The 14,730-nt window shown below is 41.5% G+C and overlaps 1 protein-coding gene across 3 annotated transcripts in view; it reads left to right on the top strand.

Moving 5' to 3' along the window:
- Positions 1-12,803, top strand: part of PID1 (phosphotyrosine interaction domain containing 1) — an 88,275-nt gene extending 75,472 nt beyond the window's left edge. For all 3 annotated transcript variants that reach the window (XM_061365247.1, XM_061365248.1, XM_061365250.1), the window contains exon 3: positions 10,848-12,803. In XM_061365247.1, coding sequence (XP_061221231.1) covers positions 10,848-11,324 — 477 coding nt within the window. In that variant the 3' untranslated portion in view covers positions 11,325-12,803. The remainder of the gene's footprint in view (positions 1-10,847) is intronic.
- Positions 12,804-14,730: the final 1,927 nt, after the last annotated feature.

Raw genomic sequence — 14,730 nt, 5'->3', positions numbered from 1 at the left:
ATTTTGTTTAGTCTGCTAACATACTGTCGCATTGTTGAGAGGGAAATTTCTGGTTAAATTGTAATCTAGTGTCATAAACCTTAGAGGCAGTGACTTTGTATTCTTTCTGGCTGTGCAAAGCCTGTGTTGCTATGGCCCTGATCCAGAATTTGGTAACACAAACAAACTTAAATGATAATTCAGGCATATTTATCTAAGGGCTCATTTAGCAATAAAAAGAGCTGGTTATTTTCTTTTTAATAATGTATTTAGTGCTTTTTATTAAGTTGAAATATACAAGGTCTGTTTTTCATGGCTGCAGTGTGAGAGCTCCATCCCAGTGTAGGCACTCTATTTCTTCTCCAGTCTTCAAATAAGACTTTTCCCAGAGATGCTAAAACCTGGGAGAGCTAGAAAAGTCTCTTAAGGGTTTTGCTAAGTCATGGAACTAATTTCACATAGTGATGCATGAAGGAGATATAAAACTAATGACTGAGTATGTTAATAGGAATATAAGGAGGGTGATGTTTCTGTTCCCCTGTTCACTTCAGGGAATGAGTTTCATTTGCCATGTATGGATAGCAGGAGTAAGTGCTGCCATTTCTGGGAGTCTCTTGTGTCTGTGGTTTGTTTCATAATTTTTTCTTTTTTTTTTTTTTTTTTTTTTGGCTGTTACTAGTTTTACAGCACTCAGGGGGAGGAAGAACTTAAATGGTTTAGTTGCCATTATTTTTCTTCTGCTCTTCCTGTGATGTAGGCCTGACACTTCTCTTGGAATACAGACTCAGTTTGTAGTGATCTTTAGTGGTCCCTGAAGCTGGCTTCTTTCCCTTATGCTCTTAATTTCAGGTGTTGTCAAGTTGTGCCAGGAAGCAATTGCCGTTGAGATGTTTGGTCTCCAGAACTGAATGTCTTAGAAACACTGGCTTTGTTCAGTTTTATTACTTGGCATCTTCTTTTGAAAGGAAGAACTAAAGGGGAAATAGAAGGATCTCATGGGGAATGCTCAAATAAAGGAACCTTGAGAACAGATCTCTTAGCCATGAAAGATCCTGAAAAACATGCACTGAGTGGCTTTCTGGGCATACTTCGGTGTCCTAAGTCTTAAAAAGTATGTAAAATGCACATGCCTCGGTGAAAATAGTTGCCCAAGTTATATAGTCATTCCCGTACTTGCTCTTTGCATGCTCCATTAACTACAATTGATGTTTTTGTAGGACTGGTGCCAAAGTGAGCCTTCTGTGGGTTGGAAAGGAAGGCAACAAAGTAAAAGCAAAAAGCCTGCTCCCTTCCTCTGCCCATGGGCTCCTTCCCTCTGCTACAAGACAACAGCTGTGAAGAGCCCAGGACCAAAAAGCTTTCTCAAACATGATGAGTTGCTTAATCAGATTTCCATGCTCAGTTTCAACCTCATGTAAATAAAGAATGTATAGGGGAAAAAGGCTTGGGTGTAATTTGAACATAAACATGAAGGTAGATGTCTGTCTGGGGGGAGACCATGATCATGCAAACATAAACCAGTCTCAGCATCGCATGTCCTGGCAGAAGGAATTCTCAAAATGAGGATTCTGAGGTGGCAGAAGATGTATTTTGGAAGGACTTTGTGTGAAGGAACTCCAAGTAATTGCAAGTAGTGACTGCAGTGTGTTGGTTTTCTTATTTCCCTGGCTATCTCCGCATCTCTCCTCACATTGGAAGACCCCTGAAGGACAATGGTAAATGTCTGGCTTATCCAAGAATTAATTTCAACCTAGTAGTAACAGGGCCCAAAGAAAGGAAGTTATGTGAGGCAATAAAAGTAGACAAAGGAGAAAAGTGATCTAAACAGCAAAATAAAGAAAATACTTGGGAATAAAAATAATCATCAGCTTGTATAGTAGGGTGTCCAGCAGCCCCACTGAGATTGTGTATGATAAATGGATTTGCTCATTCAGTTATGTCTTGCACTACAACATTTTTAAATCACTACTAGAATTAAATTGATTTCTTGAGTTTTAAATAGTGCAGCATAAATCTTCCACTCACACCAGGACCCAAGTTTCTCTGACTACAAGCTAGCTGCAGTTTGCCAGTTCCACTTGATTTCATTTCAGACTCACCCCCTCAAGCCAAACCACAAAATGAGCTTCCTGTCCAGTGGATAATGAAATGCAAGAGGCAATCCTTTTGTTGCTAATGGGAGGTTGCATGGAACAGAGCTGGCTCTTGCTGCAGTTGTGTTTGGGCTTGGTTAACCGTTTTGCCAATTAGGCAGAGAATCCTGGTTGCTGGATATAAGTTAGATGCTCTTAGGCCTAGGTGAGGACAGTAGTTTAATGCCCAGGGTAGTTTATAAAGAGGCTTGTTGAGCAGCAGCTGGAGGTAATGAAAGGTGAAAAGCTTGGATTGTTGTGTTTCTGAGGGTTAGCTCTGCTTGCTGTCTTATTTATCCTGCCCAGGCTATTTGGCCTGTGAAGCCATCGGGCTATTTCTTGTTTGCTTTTGTTTCTCTCAGAGCTTATATATTAACCCTTCAAGGGGAGATTTTTTTTTCTCTTCCACTATATTTATTTGTTAAGTCTTAAACTTACCAAATGCCAATGTTTTTCCCTGACTCCCCATGGGTGTATGGGTTGGTGTCAGTGATGGGGCTGGTCACAAGGTGTAAGGAGGGTTCTGCTCTTGTCAGCAGTCCGCAGAAGTTTTTGTCTTCTGCTCCCCTCCCCAAGTGCTGTCAGTGGAAGGCTTGGCAGAGCTCTGTTCTAGGAGGACTGGGGGTTTATTTAGCTAGGAAGAGGGGCTCTGGGATGTCTGTGTGCTCTTGGGTGTTTCACTCAGATCTGGGACAGGATCCCAGAGATGTGCCCTGTGCTTGATATCTGTTGTGTGCAGTCTCTGGAGTGTTTGTTCTGCTCACTACCTGAGGAACTAGAGATCCTTTGTGGGTGAGCTCTGCCCTCCTTCAGAAAAGCCCTATGTCTGAGGCAGATGTGGGACTAGGTGTTGGTACACCCACTCTGGACCACAGTAACTCATCTGCTCCGCCTGCTGCCATGTTATTGGGCATTCCTAGGCTAACTCAGAAGCAGCAGTGAAATTGGAAATATGTTTTTCCTTTTGCTGGGTATGAGTATTTTTCAAGAAAAGGACTTTTTACAGTGCCCCACTCTTCCTTCTCCACCTGCTACAGCTACCTGGAATCACAGAGTCTGTAAAACCTGGAAGAGTAATGATGGGTTAAAAATAGCCAGAGGTGTGGTGTGTCCTTTAGAGAAATTTAGTTGGAAAATTGAGTTATGTCTGAAGTCACTGCCCCAAGCTATCACTTTACACCTTATTTGTGTGGTGAACGCTTCCTGGGACTGAGTTAAGGCAGGGTCTGCTGCCTGGTCACAGCTGAGAAACACATGGGAAAATAAAGGCACCTGTGAAGGACTGCTGTGAGCATGGCTGGAGGGACAGATGGATGGACAAAGGAAGGGAGGGAAGGAGCAGCTGCTGTCCTGCAGTTGTTTTTCCAAAGGAGTTCTGTAGATGTAAAGGCTTGAATTCATTTCTTGCTGAGCTTGTTTATTATTTTTATTTTTGAGGAGGAATTTTAGCATTGTTTTAAGGCTTGGGTTCAGCTTTGTTCCCACTAAAGGAGTCAGATGCTGGCTGTTGACTTAACTGCTGAAGAGGTGCTGACAGTTTCAGCTTTTTCTGGAGCCATTCTTTGATTCCTCAGAATAAATCAGACATTAACTACTGATTTTTTTAATTATTTTTTTTATCCTTCCTAAACTGGAGGGGAACTGTCAGAGTCAATGCCTATATGCCGTTACACGGTTGCCCAGCTCAGTCTGTTCTTGCTCAGATTTTCATCTTTAAAATAAAACAGGTCTGCACATATTTGTGTAAGCCACATTACTGCATTTACTGAGTATTTTTGTGTGCGGACGAGCCCCGTGGTTCCTGCAGAAACCCTCGTGTTTGTGCTACGAAGGCTTTGGCTGGATGGTGGGCATTGTGGGCGAGGAAGCAGTGACAGGCAGAGGGAAACTGTGCAGCCTTTTTCCTTAACTGAGTCAGTTTGTTGGGTCTCAGTTAAGCAAACGTTGCTTGAGTGCTGTTCACGGTATTTGCTCAGTGATCCAGTGGAATGTCTGGGATATTTTTGTTTTTCCTCCAGAGCCAAAAAGCAGTTTTTGTCTCTAAATCCGAAAGCCTCCAGCCTAAGGCAGAGTCACTGTGCCTGAGGGTCAGGACAGCCGAGCTGCTGTGGTGGTGTGGTGAGACAGACACCCTGGTTGGCATGGAGCACTCCTGCTGTGCCAGGAGTTGGGTGTGTTAATTAATGTCTCTACAGCTGGGTGTGTTGCAAATGTCTCTACAGCTAAATTTGCTTTTGCTGAAATGAAAGATGACTGACTCTGAGCTGTTGGGCAGTCTGCTGCAGGCCTGGCCTGCTCATATCCCAGCTCCACTGTGCATAGAAAAATTAAAGCTGTGTGATGTTTCAGTGAGCCCTTACCCTCCCTGGCCACTCTGCATGGGAGGCACCATGGGCTTTGTGCATGCTGCCATTGTGATGAAGCTTCTTGCAGGCCACCTTGTCTCCTGGTTGACTTTCCAAATGCTGCAGTGCATCCCCTGTCCCCAAGGGACCAGAAGACATCCAAGTGGTCCTGCCAGGCTGTCCAGTACTTGCTGACTGCAAGGTCTATGTTTGTATTTCCTGACATAGGCCTTTCCAGTCCTATTTTCGTTACCACATTTCATGAGATTTCCATGGGAGAAATCCTCTGATATCAGGAACAAAGTGTTTCATTATCTCTGCTTGTCTTGCCTTTAAGTGAGAAATATCTTCCCATCTCAGATCAAACATCAGTTGCAACTAGACCAAATTTGAGCCTAAAAGAATATATATTTTATAAGACAGATTGTGAAAAGAGACAGTCACCTATTACCAAGATTTGCATAAGATTAAGATCCTCTAGTGCATCCTCTGGTGACTGCAAATATGCAGAGTAAATAGCTACTGGCTCAAGTTAAGTGTTCTATTTGTTTTAATTTTTTCATTTTCTTTGTAAATTAACAAAACTCAACAAAATTATGTTGACAAAGACTCTCATTATCTTGTGTGTAAGAAATACTTGTATTAAAGTTATTTTTCCATGTGGTCCTTTGATTGTGGTCTAGAGTAATGAGAGAGCCCAGAGACCTGTGTGTGTACATGTTTCTGTGCCAGAGTCCTGTGCCAAGAGAGCATTTGTCCTTGTGTAATGTAATAATTATGGATCTCTACAACTTGGATCAGCTTTCTTGGAGCAATGATAGTCAGCAAAGGGCAACAAAGCTGGTGAAGGGTCTGGAGAATGTCTTATGAGGAATGGCTGAGGGAACTGGGGTTGTTTAGTCTAGAGAAGGCTCAGGGGGGACCTTCTAATTCTCTACAAATACCTGAAAGAAGGTGGGGGTCGGTCTCTTCTCCCAAATAGGAAGTGATAGGACAAGAGGAAGCAACCTCAAGCTGCACCAGGGGAGGTTTAGATTGGATACTAGGAAAAATTTCTTCACAGAGAGGGTAATCAGACATTGGAACAAGCTGCCCAGGGCAGTGGTGGAATCACTGTCCCTGGAACTGTTCAAAACCCATGTAGATGAGGCCCTCAGTGACATAGTTTAGAGGTGGTTTTGGCAGTCCTGGGGTAATGGTTGGACTTGATCTTAGAGGTCTTTTCCAACCTAGTTGATTCTGTGAGTCTATGGACGAGGGATAAAGAACAGAGGGAGAAAAAGAAATTGGGCTGCCTGTCTTCAGATACCAAACTGAGACTCGTGAGTTAGGAGCATTATGGACTTATCCATAGGGGAGTCAGATCTGAAGTCAGGTTGACACATGCAGGAGCTGAGTTGTTCGTTATCTCAAGTAAACAGTATGAGGTCAATGATAAAGAAAAGAATCGAATATGGAAAGTAAAAACTCCCTTATTACTTCTGCCAATTTGTGCTGTGCTAGAAGTGAAAAGGTCTATGGCAGCAGCTATATTGGTCCCTTCAAAGTTGGTAAGCTCTTGAGCCTAGTTATTAATAGATATATTCACTTTACATTGTGGAGTGAAGGGGCTGAAAACAAAGTCAAAGTACTCAGATGTTTTTGTGTTTTCAGGACAGTACATGAAAGATGACACTGATTAATCTTCATGTCCTTTGACATGAGACATAGCTGCATGTCAGATGGCTGTAACTGTTACAGAAGGGCAAAGGCACAGCATGTTTCTGTGGAGGACAATTTTATCAGAAAATTACACTGGTGTTGGCAAGCCCCTAGGGTGAAATAAGGAGCTCTTCAGAGCATCTTGGCTTTTGCTGAAGGTTTGAATGTTTGCAAGCATAGAAGTGCTGAAACCACAAGTGTATTTTATGTCATGTTGGGTGACAGTGGCTCGCCAGGGAGTGAAGGATCAGATGGAAAATGCCAGTTTGCCATAGAACAACCAGAGAGAATGTGGATGCTTTTTAACATGCATGAGAAGTTGCTGTTTTATCTTCCAGAAATCCATGGGAAAGATGGAACACACGAACCAACGTACTGAAAGTGCCATAAAGAAATATATTCCTGCCCCTAGAAGAAAATATGAAATTAAATGTCTTTATTGCTTAATGCTAACAAAGTGGCATTGAGGTGGCTTTTCCATTTCTTTTCTCATTTCAAATACCGTGTCCAAAACAAGGAAAGGCTGTGACAGCTTGATCATAATTTACACATTATAACCACCCTATTTTGCACTGAGGGTAGAGGGGAGGGAACATGGCTGCTGGCCTCAGCATGTATAGGATGGCACTTGCTATAGGACATGCATGCTGTCACAAAGAAGTTATCTTCCTGGACTGATATTTGCTGCTAAGTGAAGTCTGTCTAGTGTTGGATGAAGAGGGAGCATTATTCAGCCATGCTGAACTTTGGCTGGAGATCTGAGCTGTGTTATCACAGATGGGGCTTTTAACCTGAACTGTAGGCATTGCTAGTCCTTGTCAATGACTCTCTAGTTAGATAGGCTATATACAGCTGATTCTGTTCTGGCACTTCTTCAGTGTGTGTTTGCACATACACCCATAATAATAACATCAACAATGTCTTTCTGTGCCCTTCATATCTGGTTCTTACTAGTATGAAAGATGAAATTACATTTTTTCTGTATACTTCCTGCTGGCTTCACACTGATGAGATACCATCAGTTTTAGTGGAAAAGACAACCAGTGGGATTTTTTGCCTCAAAATAGTTTTCTTCTCCATCTGATAATGGAAGGAATGATATGTTCTTTGATATTTGGTTGGCAAACTTGGAAATTGGAAAGGAAGATGGTTGTACTGTAATAGCTTTACTCTAATGGTGTGTGTGGTCAGTGGTTTCTGGGCATTTAAATAAAGGCGGGTGTGCTGTGGGATGTGTTGAGGTAGGAGCCGAAATGCAGGGAGCATCAGTTACAAGAATAGCCTTGTAACTGAGAGCTCAGAGAAAAGTGCCCTATAAATCCATCTTTTACCAGTACTGTCTCTGCAATTACACAAACGTTACTAAGTTACTAAATTGGCCAGCGTCAATGGGTTACTGTGTAATGGGTAAAATGTATATTATAGTTAATCATGAAGAAAACTTTGTTCTTAACAGGATGCTGCCTTTTTTTTTGTGTCAAATATTAGAGGTGTCTCGTCAGCCCCTATTTCCCTGTTCTGTATTTAGCAGGGCACCATAAAGCGATGAAATGTTAGACATCTGTCATCACTAAGAGCTTCAGTAATGGTACTCTTGTTGAAATGCTTGTATCTCAACTAGGAAAAAAAAGGTAATTTGTTAAAAAAAAAACAAACAACCCACCCAAAATGACATTACTAGGTGTTAATGTTTCTATGTAAGACACAGTACAAGAGAGACTCTAAACCAAAGGTTTTTTGTATTTTCTCTTTCCTGTGAACTCCTTCTTATAACGTCTAAGCATTTTATAAATATTTATGAATGTATCATCAAAGGAAAAAGAAATTTATATAATAGAGTTGCAAAGTGGTGTTAAAGGAAGCAACTTTCCAATGGTTCCAACATAGTTATATTTTGACAGAACTGGGACAGTAAATCAGACCATTACATCCCATTTTGGTAAACAAGCCATAGTCCCATCTTTCTTATTAGTTACTTTTGCCTTTGCTGCTTTCAGAGTAATTCACTGCTTTTTCTTCATAAAATACAAATACCTTATTTTTAAGGAAATACTTTTTTTTTTTGTTTTTAACTTCACATTTAGGCAGGCCATGCACAGATTGGTGGCCAACAGGGGGCTGCAGTTAGTAGCAGAGAAGGAACAGAGAAAATATTAAACTCAATTTGCACTCCTGTGTGAACAACTAGCTTGCTTGCTCCTCAGCTGCCAGAGGTGTCCCAAGCATCACTCGGGAGTCACCCATGCTGAGAAGCTGATCCTTTGTGTGCTGGGGGGTGAACTTGCAGCAGTGAGCTGAGCAGCTCTAACTGCCTGGGAAGACCCATGGTAGTGCTTCCTCAGTTGGATGTAGCTGCCTTTGCTTTCCTCTCCCATTCCTCACACTGTTATGGCAGGGCAGCTCACGTGCTGTCAACAGCTTCCTCTTGCACACAAGCCTGTAATGAAACAATTCCCTACATTTACTGTTGTGCACTAACAAGAGGTGCTTATTTCTTCATGCTGCGATTAATACTGGTCTTCTCCAAACAGTTGCTGAGCGGACAAAATGTTGCAGTGGTGGCAGCATCTCTCCAGTGGCTGGGGATTGAAAACTGTATTTGGGCAGTGACAAAGTGCATGAGCAAAAGGCTAATTCCCTGTTCCTCAGGGTTTAAAGGCTTTGTGCAGATCTCTTTGAAGTCAGTGAAGGACTTCTGTTACTGCACTTGGCTATAAATCTACCCCCACATGCTCATGTAATTTACAATGTGTGTTAGTCTTTTGTTAGCTGGCTTGTGAATATGAAATGGGGGTGAGCTAAGCTTTGGAGAATATGTTGAATGTGCAGATTTGCACAGTGGTCTTGGTATTTTCAAATCAATATGACTGTGGGAGTATGTCAAAATACCCCACAGTCTGTTGAAAACACGTTCCTCTTTGGTCTTGTATGTGCTGTTTGTACATATTTAGTTGGCCGTATGAGCTCTGAGGTTTTCTTTTAAGTTACTCTACAGTACTTTAGGGAACTCAGCTCTCATCACTAATAAAATAAAGCGAAACACTGGTAGGTCTTGCCTTGTGAACAACTGTTCTAGCTGTTGTGTTTCCCACTGTTCAAAACATACAAAGCTTTATAAGATATAACGTATTCCCAGCGCAAAGAATGAATATTTATAGGCAAAGAATAACACTGCCCGTATTGAAATGTCAGTGCTATGAAACTTTTTTGGCAGGCGCAATTAAGCCACACAGACTTTCAATAATATTTTGTAAGCTTTTTCCTTAATTATGCTTCATTTTGGTCTCTGAGTTTAACAAAACCTATGAAGCTTGCAGCAAAATATTTTTATTATAAAAAATTTTGTTTCATGGAATACAAATCCTGTATTCCTTGTGGATATGATTTTTTAAAGTGTGTTTAAATATGGAATTTCCTTTGTTGCGTTTATTAAAGCATATACAAAATAAAAATAGCTGATACCATATGCTTAATACAGAGTTTTGTAGAAATTAGTTTGGAAAGTGCATGTGACTATGGTGGTTTTTTTTATCCAAGTGCCTTCTGTAAAATGCACATGAAGTTATAAGACATCGAGCCAGAAGCATGAGATTCCATCTCAAGCAGTTATTGCTGCAAGAGACAAATAAGGATCAATTTTGCTTAAACATAGTTGTTCTTAAATGCATCGTTCTGATAACATCAATATCTGCATAACTGTATTTATGTGGCATTGATCTCTCTTTTCCACAGAAAATCTGTTTTTCCAGATAAAATATTCTTCCATTCAGCTGTAAGTGGGAGAAAGCCTCTTTAGCAGCTGCACAGATTCATGGGAATGTTTCTGCACAGGCTTGATACAGAATTTTAATATGGCCTTCTCAGTGAATTTGATTTTTGGTGAACAAAATAAAGTAAGAGCACTAAAACCACGTTGCTTTACTGTGCAGGTTAGATAACAAGGTATTTGTTCAAAACAGTCAGACAGAAAACCCCAGAGATGATATGATTAAACTAAGGTAGATTTATTAACAGATTTTTCTAACAATGTATTTTCTTAAATTGATGTAATAATATCTCAGCCCTGCTCAAATATAGAGTTTTGAACAGCTTTGAGCTATCCCTGGCTTAATATTTAAGTAGAAACAGCAGAAGTGCTGGATAAACAAGATCATTTTGAAAAAAAACATTCAAACAGATTAAAATCCTCTGCCATAGTCATGCTTTTCTGACCCCCTGCAGCCTTGCATTATCAAACTGAGAATGTCTCAGTCTCCCTATTATTAATGTTTGAAATAAGATACAAATAAATCATCTGAATAAGGTAGAAAGAAAAAAAAAAGTGATTGGTATTGCAACTGCCTGGGGCCTGCTCCACTGGCCCTTGGATTCCTAATATGAGTTTAAAGGTACAGTTATGGGCTCTAAAGCTGGGCTTTACATGGGAGAGAGTGAAATCCCTTGGAACTCAAGAGACTGAACATTATTAGCATCCAGGCTTGAATGATGAAGTCAGCATCTGGAAAAGAAAATATCTGCACAGCAGTTTGAAAACTGTTTTCTGGAAGATGATGGAGGAAACTGGGGAGTTTGCTGGGGTGGTGGGACTAGGTGGTGCTTTCTTCCAGATAAAGTTCAGTTCCCTGGGCTGGCAGGAAGTAATGCTGGAATCTGCTGTCTGTGTTTCACTTGTCTTTGCTCTTCTTTGCAGGTTACATATTTGGGTAAGATTTCCACAACAGGGATGCAATTTTTGTCAGGCTGCACAGAGAAACCGGTCATTGAATTATGGAAGAAGCACACACTCGCCAGGGAGGATATTTACCCAGCTAATGCTCTTCTGGAAATTCGCCCTTTCCAAGTCTGGCTGCATCATCTGGACCTCAAAGGTGAGGCGACAGTCCACATGGATACCTTTCAGGTAGCACGTATAGCCTACTGCACTGCTGACCACAACATCAGCCCAAACATCTTTGCTTGGGTCTATCGGGAGATCAACGATGACTTGTCCTACCAGATGGACTGCCATGCTGTAGAGTGTGAGAGCAAGCTGGAGGCTAAGAAGCTGGCCCATGCCATGATGGAGGCATTTAAGAAAACTTTTCACAGCATGAAAAGCGATGGTCGGATCCACAGGAACAGCTCGTCAGAGGAAGTGTCTCATGAATTTGAGTCTGATGATGGCTGACTGAACTCAATCATGGTTCAGCAAAGGCAGAAATGGCCTAGGGAATGAGAGCTGATAGATGAATAAGTAACAATTGAAACTGGGGAAGGAAAGGACTGCCAAACACTTCCCTGACCAGCTTTTTAAATCAAAAGAGCAATTCAGTACCTACAGATATGCATCATTAAAGTAATTACATTGAAATCTGCTGCTGTTGTAAAAGTGAGAAAAAAAGCTCTCTCCCCCATTTCTCTCACCCACCCATCACTGTCCCTTTCTCATCTCTGTAGTTCAGGTGCATACCATGAAGTGGAGTCATTCCTGTTTGTCTTATAAGGCTGGTCAGGCAATTTTATTAGTTGCTTCCCTGGCATTACAAGCTGGGGTCTGATGCTGGTGCACAAGAGCAAGTAGACCTGGAAAGCCCTAATGGCTCCTGAAGAATCTTTCTCCATGATGCATCACAAAAATTCTTTGACCGTACGTAGGCTAAGACAGCCATACATAGCCTTTTAGACTAATGATCTGCCATTCTGCATTTAATTCACATTTCACAGATAAAAGTCGATGCTTTTATGTACTCATTATATCATATGCTATCCTTTATTTTATTCATTGTACCTATTTTCTTAATATACCTGCTGCCACATCTGTCACCCAACACCAGTAGTTGCAGTTTCAGACTATATACTGCAGGATACCAAAAAGGGGTGGGCAAAAATACTCTATGACGTATAGGGGCGCAGTGAGCCAGCACCACTATCTGTTCATTTTCCAACCCTGCTATGTTCTGCAGGACGGGGGACCACTGGTAGGTGTTGAGGGACGCTTGGGTCTGTCAGTGTTTGAATTTTGACTTATCAACCTCAGGTCTGAACTGATACAAGCACAGTAGACTCAACTCCATGTTACCGGTCTCTGCATAGCTGGTTGAGTGGCCCTCGTGGAATGGAGCTGGTAGTGCTTCGCTGCACATACAGGGCTGTGTTACTGTAGAGATCAAAGGAAATGGTCCCTTAGGGGTCAGGTTTGAACATCAGTTCTGGTTGAGAAGCTCATGTTAAGACTCCCGTATCTTTCCTTGTTTGCAGATATACAGTCATGCCTTTCTTAAATGCAGATGTTTAATAAAACTCAAATGAAAGGAAAAACTTGTTTCACTTGATATTTTTTAAGGCCAAGAGCAGATCAATAGTTTGCAGGTAATGCTGCTCCTTTGTATGATTTTGTTTGTAATTATGGTAATGTTAGGGGCACTAGGACACCTTACAGAGCCTTAAAAGGAAGCTAATCAAAGCAGATAGCTCTATGTTTGTGTTTTTGTGGGTCTGTAGGTTTGTATGTGAGTGTATGTGTGAGTCCATGTTAAAGCATGTAGATAGAGCATGAAAACATTGAAGGCCCACACATCTTGGAAAATATGCTTGTTGCTTTACAATGTATGTAAATGGTTCTCCAGCATAAATACATTCATACTTTAATAAAAAACAAAATGTCCTGGGTTAAAGTTTGAGATTTTTAAACTGTCTTTCCAATGCAAACTCCGTGGTTTTGGTTTTTGTGCATGGGTTCTGTGTTCATTTCATTTAGTGGAATGAAAATGTTACTTTATTCCATTTAGTCTGACATCAGTCTCCATGAGAATTACCTTTAATATTTTTAAAATTATTTTCTTTTAAAAATTTAGGGAAATTATTACTGTGAGATTTTTTTTTTAACTTGGCTGTGTGTGGACAGGATTTATAATTTCTATTTTATAGGAGGTGGCAGAGATGTCACCCCATGCACATGTGTGGCCAGTTGGAATGAGCTCTGCTGAGTAGGAGCAGTATCTTGCCCTCCTTACAGGAATGGCAGAGTGGCTCAGGTACAGCATTAGGTGGTGGGATGGGGAATGAAACACCAGGCCAGCATATTTCAGAACTGCTTCTCTCTGAATCTTTGGATGACCCAGTGTTTGTAAATATGGCTCTAAAATGTTTTAGTGTTTCTTCCCACAATGCTCATTTGGAAGTGGAGGGTCACATATGGGCTTATATGCTGGTCAGAAAAAAAAAAAACCAACAAACCAGAGTCCTGCCATGTATGTATCTGTCTTTTTGACCTAAGGCAAAATCAGGCAAAACCTCCGACTTTTGCTCAGACCTGTAATCGTGCGTTACTTCACTTGCTCGAATGCTTTGCCACCAAAGCTGCTGTGAAACAGCGTGTGAAATTCCTGTATCATCAACTCAACCAGATGTTCCTGCTGACAACAGAGAGTTTGACCATGTCCCAGCTTTTAACTGAGGGCTGCTCAAGTGTGGGAATGGGAGAAGGAAGATACCAGGAGTGGAGATGCATCCTGCCTGCCCTACAGAGGACTATGGTGGATGATTTGGGTTTGGGATTTCTACTTCTGCAGCAAATACATAGAAGTGTGGGGTGTGTTCTTGCCATGGGGGTGGGTGTGATCCTTCTGACTGACACAGCCTGCCCTCTCACCAAGCACCAAGTTCCAGCCAGAGCACAACTGGACAGAAATGTTGGCATTTTATTTTTAACCATCTTCTTTCCTCTAACATGCTGGGATCTACTGAAAAGATCCTATCCCCCTAAGTCTCCTGAAGGTGTGAGTGATGCATAGAACACCTTTCTTGGGGGTTTAGTAGTTATTTATTTATTTATTTGTTTGTTTATTTAAGGACAGTGGAAATTTCTGTGAGTGGTGCTGGCTTTATTTGGAAGCAATACAGAGAAAGCATAAACAGAAATGCAAACTTTTGCTCCAGTGTGCTTTTACTCTCCATCGTGAAATGGTGACTTGCTGCTCCCCTTGTCATGTCTGTGATTGGCAGCATCTGACAGCAAGAGCCCTGTGCTATGGCAATTCTCCCTGCTCCAGCCCATAGCCACATGGCATTACCCAGAACAGGAATAATCTGGGAGTGTGATTTTTAAGCTGCTTTTTCTGCAGGTCATTGTCTATGGTGATGCTCCATCTTGGGCATGATGTCATGTTTTGATGTAAGCAGCACCATGGTGCCCTTGCTCAGTGATGGGGATGCAGGTTACACAGCTGTGGTTTTGGACTGTTGTATTTCATGGCTTGGTGTCAGAGAAATCGATGCTTTTGGGAACACAGGGCTTACCTGTTTGCTAGTTGCCTGTGTGCGTTTGGAAATCTGTTCCTAGGTGCTGATTAGGACTCTGAAGAGACTGTTATGAAAGGTTGCTGCCATGTGTGCAGCCCTTGCCGACCTTGCACCGATTTACAGTGGGTTAGGGAGTTCTTGCAAAGATATTGTGCCATCTGCAATAATTCCTCATCATTTGGAGGATGTGGATTACATGGGAATTTTGAATGATAAAAATAAAATACAGAGGAAAAAATCCTAGTCTTTGTGATTAGAAAATCAGACCCTTTGAAACATGAACTAGTTATTTT

The sequence above is a fragment of the Neopsephotus bourkii genome, unplaced genomic scaffold (genome assembly GCF_033783945.1).
Source record: "Neopsephotus bourkii isolate Nb327-2 ecotype Australia unplaced genomic scaffold, CSIRO-AGI_Nbou_v1 NB_1279, whole genome shotgun sequence".
In the NCBI taxonomy this organism is placed as follows: domain Eukaryota; kingdom Metazoa; phylum Chordata; class Aves; order Psittaciformes; family Psittacidae; genus Neopsephotus; species Neopsephotus bourkii.
This window is presented reverse-complemented; position numbering and strand designations above follow the sequence as displayed.